Below are 19,828 nucleotides of genomic sequence, written 5' to 3'. Positions count from 1 at the left end.
AAGTATTTCCTACCTACATGTGAAGGTATTACCCACCATGTGAAGACCACTTTCTGTACACCAGGTGCCTTATATTCATGCCATTCTCACAAGAGCCATGTGAGAAATTTTTACCAACCCAGTGATAAGGGTAAGAAGGTGGAGGGGAAATGGCTGGTCCAAGGTCACACAGCCAGGAAGTGATGGAACTGGTACTGGAATGCAGTCTATGTGACACTGGCTCCTCCAAGGAGGATCTGGGAACTCTCAGGGCCATGCTACAAGGTGGGGTCCATACACTCCAATGTGGGGAGGGCTCCCAGAGCAAAGGCCTCCATGTGGGGGGCATTTATTAACAGTAGAAACTCGAATTAGAGGAACGCCCCCAGCAGGGTGGGCCGTTAGTGCCCCGGGGTACCGGGCAGAAGCCTATGTAAACACTCCTGAGACCTACAGCCAAACCCCTGCTGCTGTTGGCTGGGCAGGCCAGGCCGGGCTAAAAATAGAAGGCTTCTCAGGTCCAGCTCCCTGTGCCCAGCCTCCTCCTCTCCCCCTCCCTCCTTCCCTACAGGGCAGGAGCCAGGCTTCTAGAAGGAACAGAGACTTTAAGACTTTCCTTTCAGATCAAAGAGGATCGTTAGCTTGATACTCAATGGGCATGTTCCAAGTTCTAGAGGGGCCGTAACTGGGGGGAGCTCCTGACTCCAAAACCCCACCCAACTCCCTCCTAGGGAGAGAGCTGTCAACCTCCAAAACCCACCCGGGGAACGAGGGAGGTCGAGGCCAAAACTTGGCGAATTCCTGCACATCTTGCAATTCAATCTGGAGCCCCTTTGCTGTCTTTCCTTCTCCTGAACCTACTCTCAATGTTGACAGCACTGTGCGATTTCTGTATTTGCCAGAGGCTTCTCGTGGGAGGTGGGCTCCGGGCCCTCTCGGAAACCCTCCGGAGACCGTGGGGATGAGGCAGCGCTCAGCCAGAGAAGTCCTGGAGCCCAGGACCAGCGCTTCAAGTGCACCGAGCGGGAGGCAGGGGCGCAGGGAGGGAGGCTCTGGACCGGCCGCCTCTGCCGACTATGGCCCCGGTGCAGGTCAAGGCTTGGGCCTGGGGATTTCCTTTCAAAGGTGACTTAGAACAGCTTCATTAGGGTAGCGCCCTCCCAGGAGGGCCCTAATGGCGTGTTTGGCAGAGTCAGCGAAACGCGGCGCCCTGCAGCTCCAGCGGCGGGGGAGCGCCCTCTCCCGTGCCCTCGCCCTCTCCCGTGTGGGGCAGCTGCGCGCACGGGGCCATTTGCAGCGCAAGCAGCCTAGTGTGCGGCCGCGGCGCCCAGGTCGGAAGGGAGGCGGCATCATGGAGCTGAAGAAGGACATCAACGCCGTATCTATCGACATGCTGCTGATCGTGCACTCGGAGAAGCGGCGCGCCGCACAGGGTATGCACTCAGACCAGCAGGCGGACCCGAGCGCGCTGCTGCAGCGCCGAGGAGGTAACGCGCGCCCGACCCGGGTACCCGGGTCCCCCGGCACCTCGGCCTCCTTGCCACAGGGCCCGCCCGCCGGGGGGCGCCCATTGCTCCCCCGAACGAGGTCTGCGAGCCCGACCCTCTCCCCCATGGCTGCCGTCGCTTCCCCGCAGTGGCACCGGCGTCCCGTGGCAACGCGCAGTCCCGTGGCAACGCGCAGCCCCGTGACTGCCCCAGTTTGACTCCCTGTGCAGGCCTGTGGGTGCTTCCGTCACCCCTGGGAGTCTTTTTCCTCCCAGCCACTCCCTGACGGGGAGAGCAAGACTGGAAGATACCCTGGAGGAAGGCGGCCAGAGCCTCAGAGCTCACTCACCGGTAGCAGAGGCCTGCTCCCCTCCCACAGCACACTGCAGGGCACAGGGGACGCTGGGAAACCTTTGTGCTGAGTCAGCCTTTGAGATGGGGAGCGCCCTGTGTGGCCCTGCACAGTTTACAGCCTCAGTTTCTCCTTTCTTGAGACTTTCTCCTAGCCTTCTATAGATGGCAGGCATGAAAGGCGTAAAAGGAACGCAGGTTTGGATAGGGTAAGATTTGAAACCTGCTGTCTCCACTTGAACTTATCCATCAATTTTACTTGTCCTACATATTTTCTGGGTAAATTTATAAATTGTAGATTGGTAAAATAAAGTGACTGTTTACAGAGTGATTGTGGAAAGCAGGATCCGGGCCTCTCTGTTCTCCAGACGACAGAACACAATGTGAATAGAGTGCAGATGGATGATAAGGAAGGTTAAATAAGCCCCTGAAAAGCCAGAGAACCTCAGGGTCCTGGATGGCAAGCTGTCTCCGAGGCTGGTGTGAGGATGCACTAGGCGGACTGTGGGCCAGTTCTTTAGAAGTTAGGCCTGACAGTCCATGCAGGAGAATGACTTCTGCCTCTCTCCTCCCCTCCAGCTCTGGAGCTCCTTGGAATTCCTGCTGCTGCTCTGCCCTTGGTTCTTCTGTCCCCAGAGCCTCTGTGCACATTGAACATCCACCTTCCACCTGCCTTGCTAAAGTAATGCTGCTGTGGATGGCCTTGCCACTACCAGCCACATAGGCTAGAGCTGCCTCCGGAGCCCTGGGGACTTCCTGGGAAGGCAGGCAGGGGAAAGAAACAGAATCTGGAGGGCTGAGTATGTTGACAGGCACTCTAGTCTCAGGGCTGATTCCTGACTGAAGCAGGAGTTGTTTGGATTCATTGGCTCTTTAGTTCTCAGAGCTGCTCTTGGGAGAAGGGGAAATGGCCTGTCCAGGGTATTTGTAGTTAGAAAATCAGCAGAGGGCATCAACTTCTTGATAGAAATGAGACTGCTCTGAATACATGTACCACAGTCCAGAATGTCTTCTCCAGTGTATGGTGAGGCCTAGTTCCAGGTCAGCCCACAAGTCCCACGATCCTCTCTGATCACGTCACTTCTAAAGACTCTGACACTAGAAAGGGCAAAGAATGCAGAGAAGCCCAGGAAATACCAGGCATCAGGACTGTCCTGAGAGGTGCCCAACACCCAGCACAAACTCGCCATGACTCCAGACTAATGGATGCACACTTGTGACTGTGACAGAGAAAAAAAGACCCCTAATGGCTGGGCCCTTTCTGCTGAGCTTTTTCTCCAAATATTTTCCTGATGGCCGTTTCTCACAGATGCTATGAGTGACAGTGTAGAGATCTCTGTCACTTATTCACAACCAGAGCAGAGAGGAGGGAAAGTGCATGACTTTTGATGCCTGGTGGTCAACAATGATATTCAGGAGACCCCAGGGTAAGCCAGCCTGCAGACCCCCTCCTCAAAAAACAGCCTAAGGGAGGAAAATGCCCAACAAGATCAGCTTGTTCCAAAGCCTCCCATGGGTGCAAAGATCTAAAACAAACCCATGATCACTTTCAGGTATCTCCTCCTTTCTCCTCCGCACTCCAGGTCCTCCACTGGAGAGTGGATCTTCCTTGGCTATGTAAAAGAGGGCCTAGACTCCATGTCAGAAAAGATCAAGGCTCAGTTATTGTTGCAATGAAGAGGATGGAGTAATCTGTAACCGGTGGCCCTTCTGCTGGTGGCCTTGTGGAAGAAAAGAGTCAGGGGGACAAGAAGGCAAGGAGAGTGTGGACAGGCTAGATCACTAGGAATTTGGGCTACAGAGCCAGCAGATGTTCTCTCCCATTTCTGTAAGTCATCCTCCCAGTCATTTCCCTCGAACAGTTCTTCTCCAGAACGTGCCTGAAAGCCCTCAACTCCTATCAGAAAGTAAAGTGCATATATTCCTGCGGCAGTAGAGGATATAGCCTATAGCTGCCTACAGCAAGACCCAATGAGCTTCGAAGTTTCAGGCCTTATCCCAAAAATCTATGTGATTTGTGTATTCTACTCCATAGGTGTGTCATGAGGGTTCCAAGTGGTAAGTCACTGGCCCTGGCTATGGGGGACTCTGCAGAAAAGAAGGGTGTTAAGAAGGGAGTGGCGGCCCCTGAGTGGTTGAGAGGGCTGGAGAATAAGACTCAAGGCTGAACTTCCAGGAACAGTGCCATCAGCAGTACCACAGAGCTGGTCTAGTGAGGAAACCTCCTCGGCCACCAAGGAGCCCTGAATACTCCTTCCGCGCCAGAATCTCAATTTTATTGCAGCAGCACCCGCTGCCAGAACGTATCCCCGTGCTGTGCCAGGAACTCGACCTTGCGGCTACCACTTGCAGCCGCAGCCAGAGTGAGAGCTTTCCTTCCCTTCCCTGTTGCATCACCAGGTCCCAAGGCAGAGTGAAACACAGGTACATCAGATTGGCCATGGCTAGGCCATACGTGTTTACCCTCTAGCTGCAAGGGAGGCCAAGAGAACTGGCAACTGTCATTTTCCGTTCCCATTGGGATTGACGGTCTTAGCCCACTCCTCCCACTCTATATCAAGACTCTAAAAGTGAGTGATTCACCACTTACAGAAATAGGCAGGCAACATGGATAGCGAATGACTTCTAAAATAATGCTTTCATGTGTATGCAGAGGAGAGGTGGAAGTGGAAAATGGGCATCTCTACTACAAAAATTCTCCCCAAATGATCCTGATAACCAACCCCACTGCCCTTGAAAACTGTTTTAACACTTTTTAGATGTTTTGAATTTTGAGAGTTGCATTCATTTCCTCAGGGGCATCTGATTCATGGGTAACCTCTCTCAGATTCCAAGAGAGCCAAGATCCACCTGCTCTACCATAACCCAGATAAGTCTGCAACTGGCACATCACTCTTTTGCCCTGGGTCTCCCGCCTCAGAGAAACTTGTTATTTTGCAGGATTCCAAGGCATTGGAAATGGAGTCCGAAGATGGCAGAAATTAGAAGGAAATGACCTTCACGGTAAATTCTCTTTTTCCTTTCAACCTATAGGATTTAATACATTGAATAATAACTGGAAGGATTGGGTTTCACTCATTTGAAGACTGGCCCTAGATATCTAACCACTGAACAGAAAGTGGCTGCTCCTGACCCAGCCAGGCCTCTAGGACCACTGTGACTGTGGGAAGTGGTCCCTGGTGTCAGGTCCCCTGCTCTCCTGGAGGCTATGGCTGAAGAACAGGAACTTGAGCACCCATTTGTTTGCTGGCTGAGCTGTAGGGGAGGACTTAACATCCCTTGGGATGGTGAGGTTTGAGTGTGCTCCTATGAGAGGCAGTCATCTATGTTTTGAAAATGTTTCCCAGCAGAGAGGACAGTGGTCTGCCTTGGGACGGTATGACTTGAGGCCTGAGAAGATGCCACTTAAGGGTTCTATAGCTTCCTGCTGGCCTGGACCCAAAATACAATAAGAAGTCAGCTTCCAAAGCCTCTTTTTTCTGGTGCCAGGCATCTGCCACCCCAGGCCCAGGATCTCTTTGGGAACACTAAGGGGCCAACTATAATAGGCTTTATTCTATTCCCTTTAGAGTTCATTAGCCCAGCCTCCAGGGACAAACATCAGGGACATTGCACAGTGGGCACATGAGGGTTCTAGTAGAGACCAAACCTCTACTCCCAGAACCCCAGTAGAGAACTCCATCCGCTCCCAGCTAAGTGAGCCCTGGGATCAGATGACTGGTTTATCAAATGCCAGTCTAAAGGAACCACCCTCCATGACACAAATGTGGAAATAGGATTGCAGATGAATAGGACTAAACTGCTATGTTCTACCATCCTTTTGACAATAATGAAAGGGAAAGATGAAGTTCTAAAAGTGAATTCATTCACTCATTCTGTCCACAAATGCCTAGAGTGCTTACTTTGTGCCAGGCATGAGTCTAAATATTGGAAATGAAACAGTGAAAAAGACAACCGAGAACACTGCCCTCAGGGGAGCTGTGTGGAAATGATTGGAATTGTAATGCACTGCAGGTGAGTCTCGACACCCTGGAGGTGAAGAGTGTTCCTATGTTCCCTGCCTTTGGTAGGAGTCCTCAAGACACACCCTCCACCCCTACCCTGCCACTGCCAGGGAACCACCCCCTCTGTGACCTAACCTATAGACATGCATGGGTGCAATGGCTTCCCTGTAACCTTGCTACAGGGGCCATCAGTTGGTAGACATGCCAGCTTTAGCTCTACTGAAGTAGACACCAAAGCTAACAAAACTCTGCTATGGGCTATTGAGAATTTTGATAAGAATCAGACCCCCAGAGACCTGTTAGCCACAGAAATGGCCATGCAGGGCATGGAAGGTATGCATGCTCGGCCCATGTGTGAGTGGGTGAGCGGGCAAGCAAGCCACAGGTGGAAGCAAAGAAGCACAGCATCCTTGTTGGTTGCAGCTCTCTCATACCTTGCCTGAGTTGTCTGACACTCATCTTAGGGCTTCTCAGGCATGTTATTACATCAGGAGAAGATTGAAATATACTGAATTCATTCTATTTTTACCATCTTCTGGGTTTCTGATTTAGGAGAAGGTTAGTGGAAAAATATCACAAAACACAAAGTGACACATTGACTATTACAAGACCATTACAAGACTCTTGTAAAAGACATGAAGTGAGTCTTAGCACTATGTGTCAGCTGATAGAAGATGATTAAAATAGTCCTTGCAAAACCACCATGAGAACTGGGAGTTTCAGGTACATGCAGGGCTGGAGAGAGGCTCTCCAGAGGCCCTGAGCCCAGAAAAAAAATGACACTTCTACCATTCCACCAACATGTGTAAAGCAAAATTTCATTTATTTTTCAAATGGTACGTTTACATGCATGCAGAAATCAAAATTAGTTTCTTTCTGTGTTTTCTGATGCTGAGATTCTGAGTGCAGGTATTGAAGCTGACCTTTTCTCATACCTGTCTTACTGGTGCCCAAGGCACCCAGCCCTGGTAACCAGCAGGCTGCCCAGCCCTGGTAACTGGATGGCTTCCATCTTAGAAGGAAGTGGCTGATGGCATGTGCTGGTGGAGTGCACACAGACGCTGCTGAGCATGGGGTTGATCCAGAAGGGCGCATATTCCCCCTCTTGCTACCCCGTGCACTGCTTGGGCTGGGGCATTGGCAGGGTGCTGAGACTAGAGAGCTCCAAACTTTTCGAAGCAGCAGGTGTTTGGGCCCAGCCGCCTCCTCACCCCCGCCACCCCACCCCGATAGCTTGCCCAGCAACGGGCTTCCCCTGCTGTGATTGGCTACTTTCCTTGGTCCTGGACAAAGTCTGCCTAGTAGCACAGGGACTGACGCTCCACAGCTAAAGGGAAACCAGTTGTGCAGCCTTGACTATAAATACCCCACAGCAGCTATGCCAGCCAATCACCCTCCTTGAGGATTCCCTTCCCGGATTTTGTTTCCTCCCTCAGCCAGCCGAGGCACTGCCAGCTGTGCCTGCAGGAGGCGGCCCTGGCCTCCCTGTCCTCGCCTGGTCTGGGGCTCCAGCCCTGCATGCCACATCACCCTGTATTGGAATACACAGTGGACCTGGCCCTCGGCTGACTAGTGTGGGGCTCAGGGACCTAGCTGCGCCTGTTCACAGGAGAAGGCTGGAGCAGGCAGGCTTTCCAGGGCAAGACCCTGTCAGGTGGATCACAAATCCAGCCTGGCTCAGTACCTCACCCCCTACCTTGATTGGCTTCTGCGTGGGCCCAGGCATGGGAACCACTGAGTGGCTCATCTGCACAAGAAGAATCATCTAAATGGACCTGTTCAGGCCAATGCCCCAGAGGCATACTTGTTTCCACACTGAGGCACTGGTCCCAGTGGTCACCTCCAGTGACAAGCCCACTGCAAGCCAGCAGGAAGCTATAGAGAGAAGATGGCAGGCCAGGGTGGTAGTGGTGGGTGAACCTCCAGCTGCCACCATCCTCCCCTTGCCCAGCCTTTCCCCCACCCCTCTGAAGCAGAGGTTCAAGGGCAGCCTCACTAAGAGCAGGCCACAGCAGCAACTGTAAAGAAGGGAGGAAAGGTCATGCTTCCCGTAGGAGGGCAAGTAAGCCTGTGACCTCCCACTTCTTGGCCAATGGCAGGAACTAGGCATCACTCCATGGCAGCCTGACTCCACTAGGCACTGAGGACAACTCTGTGTCCCAGGGACAGAAATATCCCAGCATGTGGAGAGAATGTGCGTAGAGTGCATGCCCTGCAAATGCTTGTGAAACAGAACCAAACTACACATCATCCCATCTCCTAGGCTGCTGCTTCTCATGGAGAAGCAGGAGGCTCAGCCGGGCGCAGTGGCTGACGCCTGTAATCCCAGCACTTTGGGAGGCCGAGGCGGATGGATCACGAGGTCAGGAAATCAAGACTATCCTGGCTAACACGGTGAAACCCCATCTGTACTAAAAATACAAAAAAATTAGCCAGGCGTGGTGGCGGGCGCCTGTAGTCCCAGCTACTCGGGAGGCTGAGGCAGGAGAATGGCATGAACCCAGGAGGCAGACAGAGCTTGCAGTGAGCGGAGATCACGCCACTGCCCTCCAGCCTGGGGGACAGAGCAAGACTCTATCTCAAAAAAAAAAAAAAAAAAAAAAAAAAAAAAAAAAAAGAAGCAGAAGGCTCAACTGGGAGTCAGAAGACCTGGGGTTTAAGTCCCAGGTCAGAACCTCCCAGCCTGCTCCACAGAAAGGTGTGAGGATCAGTGAGGCGTCTGTGTATGGACAGTGCTTTTGAAACTGTGCCTAATGACGCCAAAGTTGGGAGTTATGGCTACAAAGACCGTGGAAGACTGGTAGCCTGTTCCAGAAGAAACCCAGCGTGTGCTGGCACATGATAAGGGGCACAAGGGGTATGTGCACATGGGCTTCCAGGCATTTGTCTCCATGCACAGTGTCATTGTGCTGGTTTGCACATGTGCACACTGTGAGGGTGCACACACATTTAGGCCTGGGGATGTGCTTGGCCCTCGCCGGCCCACCTTTCCTGCAAACACATACAGCCCTTTGCTCTGCCTGGGGTCAATTCCCCAGTGGTCACTGCAGGCCTCTCTGTCTTCCTTAAATAGAAAACTTGGTGGAGAAGCAGCACCCTCAGCAGCCCCAGGTGATCACTTCCTACAACAGCCAAGGTAAGTGATTCACTGCTAGCCATGACCTCCCCTACAGACGTGTGCCCCGACCTGATGCTCTGGCCAGTGACAGCCCAGGATGTGGAGCTCAGACTATGGGGAGCAGGGTCCTCTCTGCGCCCATGGGTTTTGGAAAACCCTTTTCCTCTCCCTGTGTCTCACGGGAAGCAGCAAGAGGCCGCACAGTCTGAGTCTTCCCCTCACCATGAGATCAAGAAATAAAGCCCATGGGCCTCAGAGCCCGCTGCTGTCATCATCTTCACTATTACTGTCATCACTATTCAACATTCAACATTCAGCATTTGTTGAATGCTAACCATGTGCCAGACTTGTGCACTTATTCTCATGTAAATTAAGCTTCACAGTAATCCTGTTTACCATCCTCAAATTACAGATGAGTAAACTGAGGCTTGGAAAGGCTGTCATGTGTCCAAGATCACATGGCCAGCAAGAGTCAGAGCTGTGCAGCCTGACCCCCAGCAAGTCTCAGCTGTTAACCTTCACACATCTCTGCTTCCTCATCTCCCCTGGAAACCAGTCTCCCTCCTGCTGGCTCATGGCATCCAAGCCCTCCCTTGTCCTGACCCATAGCAGTTGTTCGGCCTCTCCTGCTGAGACTGAGCCTTCTGAGGGCATCCTATCCAGTGAGTTTGCCACAGCAAGGCAGAGTGAGAGGCACCGTCGTTGGGAGTCCTCACTTTTTGGGGACAGACTCTGGGGACTCGGGGAAGGCAGGCAAGAGCATCACTGACTCTACAGTTGACTGGATCTGAGCACATGACAAGATAGAGACAGGAGGGCCCCACAGCAGTGGTGGCGGGAGGCCAGGTTAGAGAGTCTCACTCCCACCGTGGTTAACTGCTCTGCATTAAATACTGGGCCCTGGTGTCTGTGTGCTCTCACAGGCTCAGCCGTAAGAGTTCATCACGCTTGCTCTGAGAGTTGATGTCCTAACCTGCAAGGAAATTATCTGATCAAATTCAGAGGCAGTGACTTCCCCCATGCCCCACATGAAGCAGGAGGACTCTGGAGGCCCTGGAGGATTGGAACCTCTCAGGGAATTGCTCTCTGAAATACAGGTGGACCAGCTTCTCTAGAGGAAGGCGCTGGCAGGTAGTGATGAAAGGCCAGCCAACTGGGGTTACCAGCATGGGGGAGCTGGCTCTCCTCACAGTGCAGGCCAATGTCCCTTTAGGCCAGAATTCCTGAGAGTGCAGCTCTAGGACAGGCCTTAGAGACCTCTGTGGGCCCAGCAGGACCTGCCACCAGCCCTAGAAACCACAAGGAAAAGCCCACATGCTGTTGCTTCTCGAAAATGAACTCAACTACACATGGCTCAACACAAAAAAAAGGACTCAGAGATATCTGGCTCTAATGAGAGTGGATTAGCACCACTTACCTCACTTAGTGAAGAAGACAGACAAAGGCCGCTGTCCTTGTGGAGCTGACATCCTAGTGAGGAGACACAGACAATCCTGACAAGTCAAACACCCTGATCCAGATAAGGCATGAGGGGAAGTGAAGCAGGAAGGATGATAAGGAGTGTATGTGGGAATGGGGGTCTGGGACTGTGCAGCGGTGTGTATTCATTTTCTATAGCAGCTATAGGAAATTTCCACAAATGAGGTGGCTTAAAATATCACAGATTTGTTCTCTCACACTTCTGGAGCCCAGAAGTCCAAAATCTGTTTTACAGGGCTAAAGTCAAAGTGTCAGCAGGGCCGGCTTTTTTTAGAGGCTCTAGGGGTGCCTTCGTTACTTGCCTCTTCCTGCTGCTAGAGGCTGCAGGCCCACCATGGCTTGTGGCTGCCTCACTCCAATCTCTGCTTCCATTGTCACATTGCCTTCTCTGCTTATAAATAGCTGAATCTCCCCGTGCTCCCTTGTATAAGGATATGTGTGGTTGTATTCAGGGCCCAGCCAGATAATCAGGATGGTCTCTCTATCTCGAGATCCTTAATTTAATCACAACCGCATAGTCCTCTTTGCCGTATAAGGTAACATTCACAGGTTCCAGCGATTCTGGCATGGATATCTCTAAAGGTCATTCTTCAGCCTATCCCAGGGGACAATTTAAAGTGGAGTAGGTGAGAACGGTCTCATTGGGAAAGTGACATCTAAGCAAGGAAAGAAGTGAAGAACAAATGATGTGGGTATCTGGGGAAGGGCTTCCAGCAGAGGGAGCAGTGAGCGTGAAGGCCCCCGGGGCAGGAGCGTGTCTGCGTGTTCAAGGAGCAGGCAACTGTGCTGTGGAGAGGAAGGGAGGGGCATGGGCAAGGTGGGGGTAGCAGGAGAAGAGTCAGAGAGGACACAGGGCAGAGTTGGCAGGGCCTGGGAGGCTTCTAATCTGAGTGCGATTGGAAACCATTAGATGGTTGTAAACATGACAGCCTCCAATGCGTAGAGAATAAACAGAGGGGGCAAGGTTGGAAACAAGACAACCCTTAAGAGGCATCATGATAATCCAGCAGGAGACGTTCCCCCATGGTGTGAATTTGGGGTATACGAGAAAGAGAGGAGTCAAGGCTTGGGACCTGAGCAATGGGGAGGATGAAGGTGAGGGAGATGCAGGAGGAGCAGGTTGGGAAAGAAACATGAATTCAAATTTGGCTTTGTGGAGGTTGGTGCCAGCACCTGCCATTTTGGAAAGCAGTGGCCAGAGAATCGTTACTCCATGTGCCACTTTCTTATTCATCCCATGAGCCTTGCCAACCTTTGGGCTCTGTTCTGAGAACCACACCAGCCCTGAGAGAAGCCTTCTTGGAAGCTCTATCACAGTAATAGCGGTGACCAGAGGCTTGGTGTGTGCCAGATATTAAGCTAAGCCCCTCTCATGGCTCACCTCATTCAATCTCCACACCCACCTTCTGTGGAAGGTTCTCATCCTCATTTTACAGATAGAGAAGCTCAGAGAGATTTACATAACTTGCCTGAAGTCGCACAGTTAGCACATTCCAGACCCAGAAGTGGAACCCATGTCTGTGTGCTCTCGAAACCGGCGGGCTTAACTACTCCACCATACTGTCCCTTCCATACAGGGCAGGGACCAATCTGGTGGTGTTGATCTGGGTGCAGTACCCCCACCCAACCCCCACCCTCAACGTGCAGCCTAAGGTTTCAGTCTGAACTCGTTGCTCGGAATGCTTCAACATTGTCCCTCCTCCTCAGCCTCTCTTTCAATGATAGACTTTATGCAACAGGTGACAAAGGAACATTGGAATCCTGGGTCAGGGAAGGGGCTTTGGAGATGGATCTGTAGTGGGTATGTGGGTTGAATGAATGGAAGGTGGGTAATCACAAGGAGCCCCTGCAAAGGACTTTTTTTTTTTTTTTATTTTTTTTGAGACAGGGTCTCACTCTGTGGCCCAGGCTGGATCACAGCTCACTCCAGCCTCAAACTCCTGGGCTCAAGTGATCCTCCTTCCTCAACCTCCCGAGTAGCTGGGGCCACAGGCGAGTGCCACCACATGGCTGGGTTTTTTTTTTTTTTTGTAGAGATGGGGTCTCACTATGTTGCCCAGAATGGTCTCAAACCCCTAGGCTCAAGTGACCCCCCTCCCTCAGCTTCCCAAAGTGCTGGGATTACAGGCATAAGCCACCATGCCTGACCCCAAAGGACATTCTTGGGGAGTCAGTTTTCTGTTGGGGCTTCTGTCCTCGAGGTCATCAGCCCTTATTCCCATGCAAACACTTTGTAGAGTAGCCTTCTTTGATCATGCGTGCACTGGGGTCAAAGTGCCAAGTTTCCAGACCTCAGACCTCCCTGTGGAGCTCCAGCCCATAGAAGGAATCATGAACAGTCCTTTGTTTTCAGTTCCTAATGGAAGCCAGGGGCAGGGCTGCCAGTGATGACCTTCATCACGCACACCAGCAGATGCCTAGTCGCAGCCCTGAGCTCTGGAACACTAGCTTGTCATCTCACAGTGAGAGCTGCTGAGCCGGGTTTTCATGCTGTGTCTGGCAGCACCCCCTAAGGGTGGTGTTCCAGCATGTTATACAGAGCTAGACGGTCCCTGTCACCATCTAGCATGCTCGTTCCTGGGATGTCACTGCTCTCCACTTCCTGACTACTGCATCCTGGGTGGAATCACAGCATGTCTCTGTTGAATACCTAACCAGGGACTATTTAAGGGTATTTTTTTTTAAACTACCAATGCTTTAGCTGTTTTTCTGACTCTAAGCTACTGCAGGAAAAAAAAAAACAAAAACTCCAAGGTAGAAGAAAAAAGGCTGTAAAAGTGCCAACCTGTTATAGAAAAAGTTAACAAACACCTTAAACCAATGATGGCAAGTATTTCACATAAATCCCATGACCCCTGCACACATATATACACCCGTGCACATGCACACACACACACACCTGACAGTCTTTGTTAATTGATCCCTTCAGGCAGCCACTTCCAATCAGTCAGAGTTAATGAAAAACATGAAACCTGTTTGCCATACTGCGTTAGGTGTTCTGAGCCAATTAGGCCTTTAGATAAATCCTGATTGAAACCTGAAGAGATCTGGAGAGCAGCTGTCAGGTAGGAGAAACCTGACTGGGTGAAAGGCAGGTGCAGGGCAGTAAGCATGTGGACATTCTCGTGCTTGCCTGTGTGCTCTGTTCCTGAGAAGGTGGGGGAAAAGCAAGGAGACCTGGCGGGGTCTAGGAAAGGGGCCAGGGAGCCACTTCTGAGGATTAGCAGAAAATAATCTCTAACAAGCTCTTAACTAAGATGGTCAAAACTGCAGCTTCAGAAATGTGACTTTGTTGACAGCTGGTGGAGCTGGGGAGGGGTGGATGAGAGAGGTCAGCCAGGCAGCCTGGAATCCCAGGAAGGGCCTCCTGTAGGTTTGGTTGTGATGGTTCATAGTCAAGATTAGAATAATGTACTGTGCTGTACTTAGGCTGTACTTAGGGTTTAGATCTGACTGCAAATTTTGCTCCAAATGATCTACTCTCTGTTAGAGATTGGCCACGTTAATATTGTTTCTTAAATTAAGAGTTTTATTTGATCCAGGAGTGTCATAGCCAGCAAACTCTCTCCACTCCATGCCCTAAGGAAGCATAAAGCTATATTGTGAATGCTCTTCCCCTTGAAACAGCGTGTCCAGCCCAGGCCCAGTTCCTGGAGCCAGCAAAGCCTCCCAGTGGTGCCCTCACACACCTGTAAGTGAGAGCAGGAATCACACTCCTACGAAGATCAGGGAGGCCGAGAAATGGGCTGTTTTCCTTGAGGGAATGCTAAGCAGCAGCACAGCTTTGGGGGAGAACCAGGAAGTGGGATTCAGGAAAATATTGGACATTGACGCCTGTCCAAGAGGGAAGAGGAATCACAGAAAGGAGAGAAGGGATTAGAAATAGTGATGGCTGGAGCTTCTGGGCCAGGGCCATGCTCCGAACATGAGCCCACCTCAACACCCCGCCCTGGAGGGACTTTAACAGCAGTTTGTTTTTCAGCTTGATCTCTCTTTCACAGAGAGACATGGCAGAAGTGGGACATGGCTAATACCCATGGAGACATGGCTCAGGACACCTAACACAGGGTGGCAAACAGGTGTCATGTTTTTCATTAACTCTGACTGATTGGAAGTGGCTGCCGGAAGCAACTAATTAACAGACTGTCAGGTGTGTGTGTGAAAGTACCTGGGCATTATGAGAAGTTTGGGGAAGAGATTCATTGTTGAACCCTAGGCCGGTAAGTTGTTCACTTTTGCAGTTTCTCTAAGCGTATGGAGATTGTTCCAGTCCAGCATTCTCCAAATTGTGTTTGACAAAATAGTATTGGGTCAAATCGAGTTCTTTACTACAGGACTACTCAGATCATTGTGTATTGTGACCTATGAGAGGGGAGAGAGTGAACATGTTTCTCAATTCATTTTTCACAAGGCATCTTGAAGTCAAGTACCACTTAGCACCCGCTTTAAAAGACGCCTCAGAGGGTTTGAGGTGGAGAAAGTGAAAAGGAGAAGAATAGGCCCATGCCTCACTCATGATGGGAAGACACACAGGAAGTATTTGCTGATGGTGACAGCACCCGATCCTATGACCAGAACTGAATTATGCCTTGAACTCTGAAATACTTAATGTTTTAATTATAAACTCACAAGCTGATTTTCTCTCAACATGGAATATGCTAGAAACTACACTTCAAAATGAATGTTAACCCCTTCAAAGCTACGCTTGGCAGAGGCCACATTGTATCTTTTCAAATTGTTTGAGAATGACCCTCTTTGGCATGCAGAACAAGTTTATGAGTTACACAAAAAAGACAGTATTGTTATTCTACGAAAAATAATTGCAACGCATTTAGCAGGCAAAGGGTTATAAAAGGAGGTTTTACAAAATCAACGAGGAAAAAATAATACTTCAATAGGAAAATAGCCAATTCACAACATAAGAATTTAAAATGGTAAATAAGTATATGCAAAGAATACTACAATAAAACTAAATGTACAAAGCAACCAGGTATTATTATTCATTGATAAAAATTTAAAGGGTTGATAAAACCAAACATCAGTGAGTGTATGTGTGATCTACTTTTGCGTTACAAACCACCACACAACTTAGCAGCTTTAGACAATAAGCATTTACGAGCTCACCAATCTGCAGTTTGGCTAGAAACTCTCATTGGATCCATACCCAGCTGATCTTGGATCTTGGGTGGGCTTGCTCATGTGCTTGTTGTCAGCTGGTGGGTTGGCTGGAGACCAGCTGGTCTGGGATAGCCTCACCCGAGAGGCTATGCTCTGCTCCATGTGGGCTCTCATCTACAACCTGGTTCATTCACATGGCAGTTATGGCTGGGATCCCAAGAATGAGAATGGAAACCTCAAAGTCTCTAGAAGCCTAGACTCAGAACTTGTGCAACATCACTTCTGCCATGTGCTAATTGGCCAAACCAAATCAAAAGCCCAGCCCAGATTCAAGGGGTGGAACAAAAGACCTCTCATTGGGAGGAAGTGCAAAGTATTGCACTTTGTGACCAATTTTGCAATCAAGCACAGCGAGAATGTGCAAAATGGGCATTCTCTTGCATAGTACTGATGAGCTCATAAACTGATAAAATCATTCATGAGAAAAATTCACCAATATCTAACAAAAGCCTTTAAAATATCCATATTATTTGATTCATACTTAAGAATTTATTCAAAGGAACTGATTTGCAATGTGTGCAAATCACTTTACATACATACAAAGATGTATGTACCAGAGTGTTCATTGCATCGTTTCTAATAGCAAAACTGTGAAAAGCTAAATATTCAACAAATAGGGATTGCTTATATGGATTATAAACCATCTACAAAATAGAATACTATGCAGCCATTTGAAATGATAACATATGGCTATGCTTACTGACATGTAAAGATTTAAATGAAGAAAGCAGGTTATGAAAAATATGTTTACTGTAATCTGCTTTGGATTTTTAAATGTAGAAATGAAGTCTTAAAGGAGTTTCACTTTCTACTTTATATCTTTCTGTGCCATCCAAGTTTTTGTTTTAATTCTGCTTGGTTTTTTTTGTGTGTGGTTGGTATTTTTGCTTTTATTTTTATTTTAAATTAACATACAGTAAAATTGAATTTTTGTAGTGTGCAGTTTTGATTGCTAACACATGCATAGATTTGTGTAACCACCACCATGGTGGTTACCATCATCAGAATATACAGAATACACCACCATCAGAATATACAGCAGTTCTATTACCCTCTTTAAAATTATCTTGTATGGACTCTAATCCTCCCATCACTCTTAAGAGTTCCCTTGTGTTGTTGCAAAGTACTTTTTTTTTTTTTTTAGACAGACTCTCGCTCTGTTGTCCAGGCTGGAGTGCAATGGCACGATCTTGGCTCACTGCAACCTCTGCCTCCCAGGTCCAAGCGATTCTCCTGCCTCAACCTCCCAAGTAGCTGGGGTTACAGGTGCCTGCCACCACACCCAGCTAATCTTTGTATTTTTAATAGAGATGGGGTTTCACCATGTTGGCCAGGCTGGTCTCAAACTCCTGACCTCAAGTGATCCAACCACCTCGGCCTCCCAAAGTGCTGGGATTACAGGCATGAGCCATCATGCCCAGCCGAGAACTATTTCTTGATACAGATGTACCACAGGTTGTTTATCCAGTTCACTCACTGAAGGACTTTTAAGTTGTTTCCAGTTTGGGGTGATTATGAATAGAGCTGCTATATAAACATTTGTGTACAGGTTTTTGTGTGAACATAAGTTTTCATTTCTCTGGGATAAATGCCCAACAGGGCAATTTTTAGGTTGTATGGTAAGTACATGTTTTGTTTTATAAGAAACTGCCAAACAATTTTCCAGAGTGACTGTTCTATTTTACAATCCCACTAGCAATATATGAGATCCAATTTCTTTGCATCCTTGTCAGCATATGATATTATCACTATTTTTAAATTACAGTCACCCCTCAGTATACATGGGGGATTGGTTCCAGGACCACCCACATATAACCAAATGTGGGCATACTCAAGTCCCACAGTCGTCCCTGCAGAAACCCCATATAGGAAAAGTTGGTCCTCTACATGCGAGTTTTGCACTCCACGAACAGTACTCTGCATCTGCATCTGGTAGAAAAAAAGGACATATGAGTGGACTTGTGCAGTTCAAAACCATGTTGTTCAAGGGCCAGTTGTATATTATTGCTCTTCTAATAGATGTAATGTCTCATTTTGGTTTTAACTTGCCTTTTCCTAATGGCTGATGATGCTGAACATCTTTTCATGTGCTTATTTTCCATCCATAATCTCTTTTATGGTAAAATATCTGTTCTTTTTCCCTTTTTCCAATTGAATTGCCTTTGCACTTTTGTAAAAATTTATTTTGCCATGTTTGTGTGAGTCTATTTTTTATTATTGTTTATTGATCTGTTTATCCTCTTACCAATATCACACCGTTGTGATTACAGCATCTTCATTAATGCATCTTAAAATCAAAGAGTGGGAGTCCTCCCATCTTTTTTTTCAAAATTAGTTTAGTTATTCCAGTTCCTGTGCCTTGATGTCTATATTTTATAATTATGTATTTGCACAGTTCCCCCAAAGTGTTTGGTTGAACTTGTATTAAATCTATAGATCAATTTTGAGAGAACTGCCCACTTGACAATTCTAAGTCTTCCAATCCATAAACATGGTATGTCTCCCTATCTATTTAAGTCCTCTTTAATGTGTTTAATCATATTTTGGAGTTTTCAGTACGCGATTATTACCCATGTTTGGGATTTTTGTTTGTTTTAGATTTAGAACTAATATTTTAATTTTGGAACTATGGGAAATGGTTATTTTTAAATTCCATCTCCAATTGCTTATGGCCAGTATACAGAAATACAATTGATGTTTGTATGTTAACCTTGTATACTGTGACCATGCTAAACTAACTTACTAGTTCTAGGAGCTTTTTCTTGGAGATTACTTGGGATTTTCTATGTAGACAGACATATCAACTATGAATAAGGACAGTTTTATTTCTTCCTTGCCAATCTGTATGCCTTTTATTTCTCTTTCTTGTCTTATTACACAGGGTGGGACTTCTAGTACAATATTATTAGGATCAGTGAAAGTGGACATCTATGACTTGTTCCCAATATTATTCTAAGTTGTAGAAATTATGTACACATAGGTTTTGTATCATTCCTTTATTATTATTTTAATACTTATGAGGGCCTACAGTGATAGCCCTCATTTCATTCCTGATATTGGTGTATTTACCCCTGATTTGTGTCTTACCTCTTTTTTTTCTTGGTCAGATCAGTAAAATTTTTACTGATCTGTTTATCAGTATTATTTTAAAAAGAACCAGCATTTAGTTTCATTCATTATTCTCTGCTGTTGTTTTTAATTTCAGTGATTTATTCTCTCATTTTTATGATTTTCTTCCTTCTGCTTGCCTTGGATTTAGTCTTCATTTCTCTACTTTCTTAAAATGGAAGCTTAGATTGTTGATTTGAAACCTTTCTTTTTTCTGTAATAAGAATTTAATGCTACAAATTTCCCCTTGAAGCACTGCTTTGGCTTCATCTCACACATTTTGATGTGTTTTATTTTCATTTTCAATGAGTTCAAAATATTTTTGAATTTTCCTTGAGACTTCTTCTTTGATCTATGTGTGATTTGAAAGTATGTTAATTTTTAATATTTGGAAATTTTCCAGTTGCTTTCTGATTTTTACTTCTAGTTTAGTTCATTATGGTCAGAGAAGAGTTTTGTATGATTTCAGTTCTCTTCAACTTTTTAAGGTTTGTTTTGTGACCAAGGATGTAGTCCATCTTGGTGACTATTCAATGGGCATTTGACATGAATGTGTGTTGTGCCGTTATTAGATGGAATCTTTTATAAACATCAAATAAATTTTATTCATTGTGTGGTTCATTTCTTCTATATATTTGCTGATTTTCTTTCAATTAATTCTTTCAATGACTGAAAAATCAGCAAATATATAGAAAATAGATTTGTCTATTCCTCCTTTTCGTCCTATCAGTTCTTGTTTCATGCATTTTAAAACTTTGTTGTTGTTTGACATAGGTATATTGAAGGTTGTTATGTATTCTTGCTAATATTCCTCTGTCCCCGATATTTTCCTTTCTCTGAAGTTTGCTTTGTCCGATATTAATATAGCAACTCCAGCTTTCTATTATCTTTTCACTTAACCAACCTATATCATAGTAGTTAAAGTTGGATCCTTGGAAACTGAATGTAGTTTAATCTTATGTATTTACCCTTTCCGACAATCTCTTTTTTTTAATTAGTATGTTTAGACCATTTACACTTAATGTAATTATTGATACATTTGTATTTAGGTTTTCTACTTTATTATTTGTTTTCTGTTTGTGCCTCTGTTTCCTCTTTCCTGCTTTCCTTTCCTTTCAGAATTA

General features: G+C 47.3%; 1 protein-coding gene across 4 annotated transcripts in view; it reads left to right on the top strand.

The window, feature by feature from the left end:
• Positions 1-553: 553 nt before the first annotated feature.
• Positions 554-19,828, top strand: part of LOC105469892 (kyphoscoliosis peptidase) — a 50,536-nt gene continuing 31,261 nt past the window's right edge. Inside the window, exons 1-3 of one of the 4 annotated variants that reach the window (XM_011721470.2) lie at positions 554-1,466; positions 4,758-4,820; positions 8,895-8,957. In XM_011721470.2, the coding sequence (XP_011719772.2) occupies positions 1,154-1,466; positions 4,758-4,820; positions 8,895-8,957 (439 nt within the window). In that variant the 5' untranslated portion in view covers positions 554-1,153. The remainder of the gene's footprint in view (positions 1,467-4,757; positions 4,821-8,894; positions 8,958-19,828) is intronic. The other 3 variants (XM_011721471.2, XM_011721472.2, XM_011721473.2) reach the window with 3 other exon arrangements.

The sequence above is a fragment of the Macaca nemestrina genome, chromosome 2, assembly GCF_043159975.1.
Source record: "Macaca nemestrina isolate mMacNem1 chromosome 2, mMacNem.hap1, whole genome shotgun sequence".
Taxonomy (NCBI): Eukaryota; Metazoa; Chordata; class Mammalia; order Primates; family Cercopithecidae; genus Macaca; species Macaca nemestrina.
This window is presented reverse-complemented; position numbering and strand designations above follow the sequence as displayed.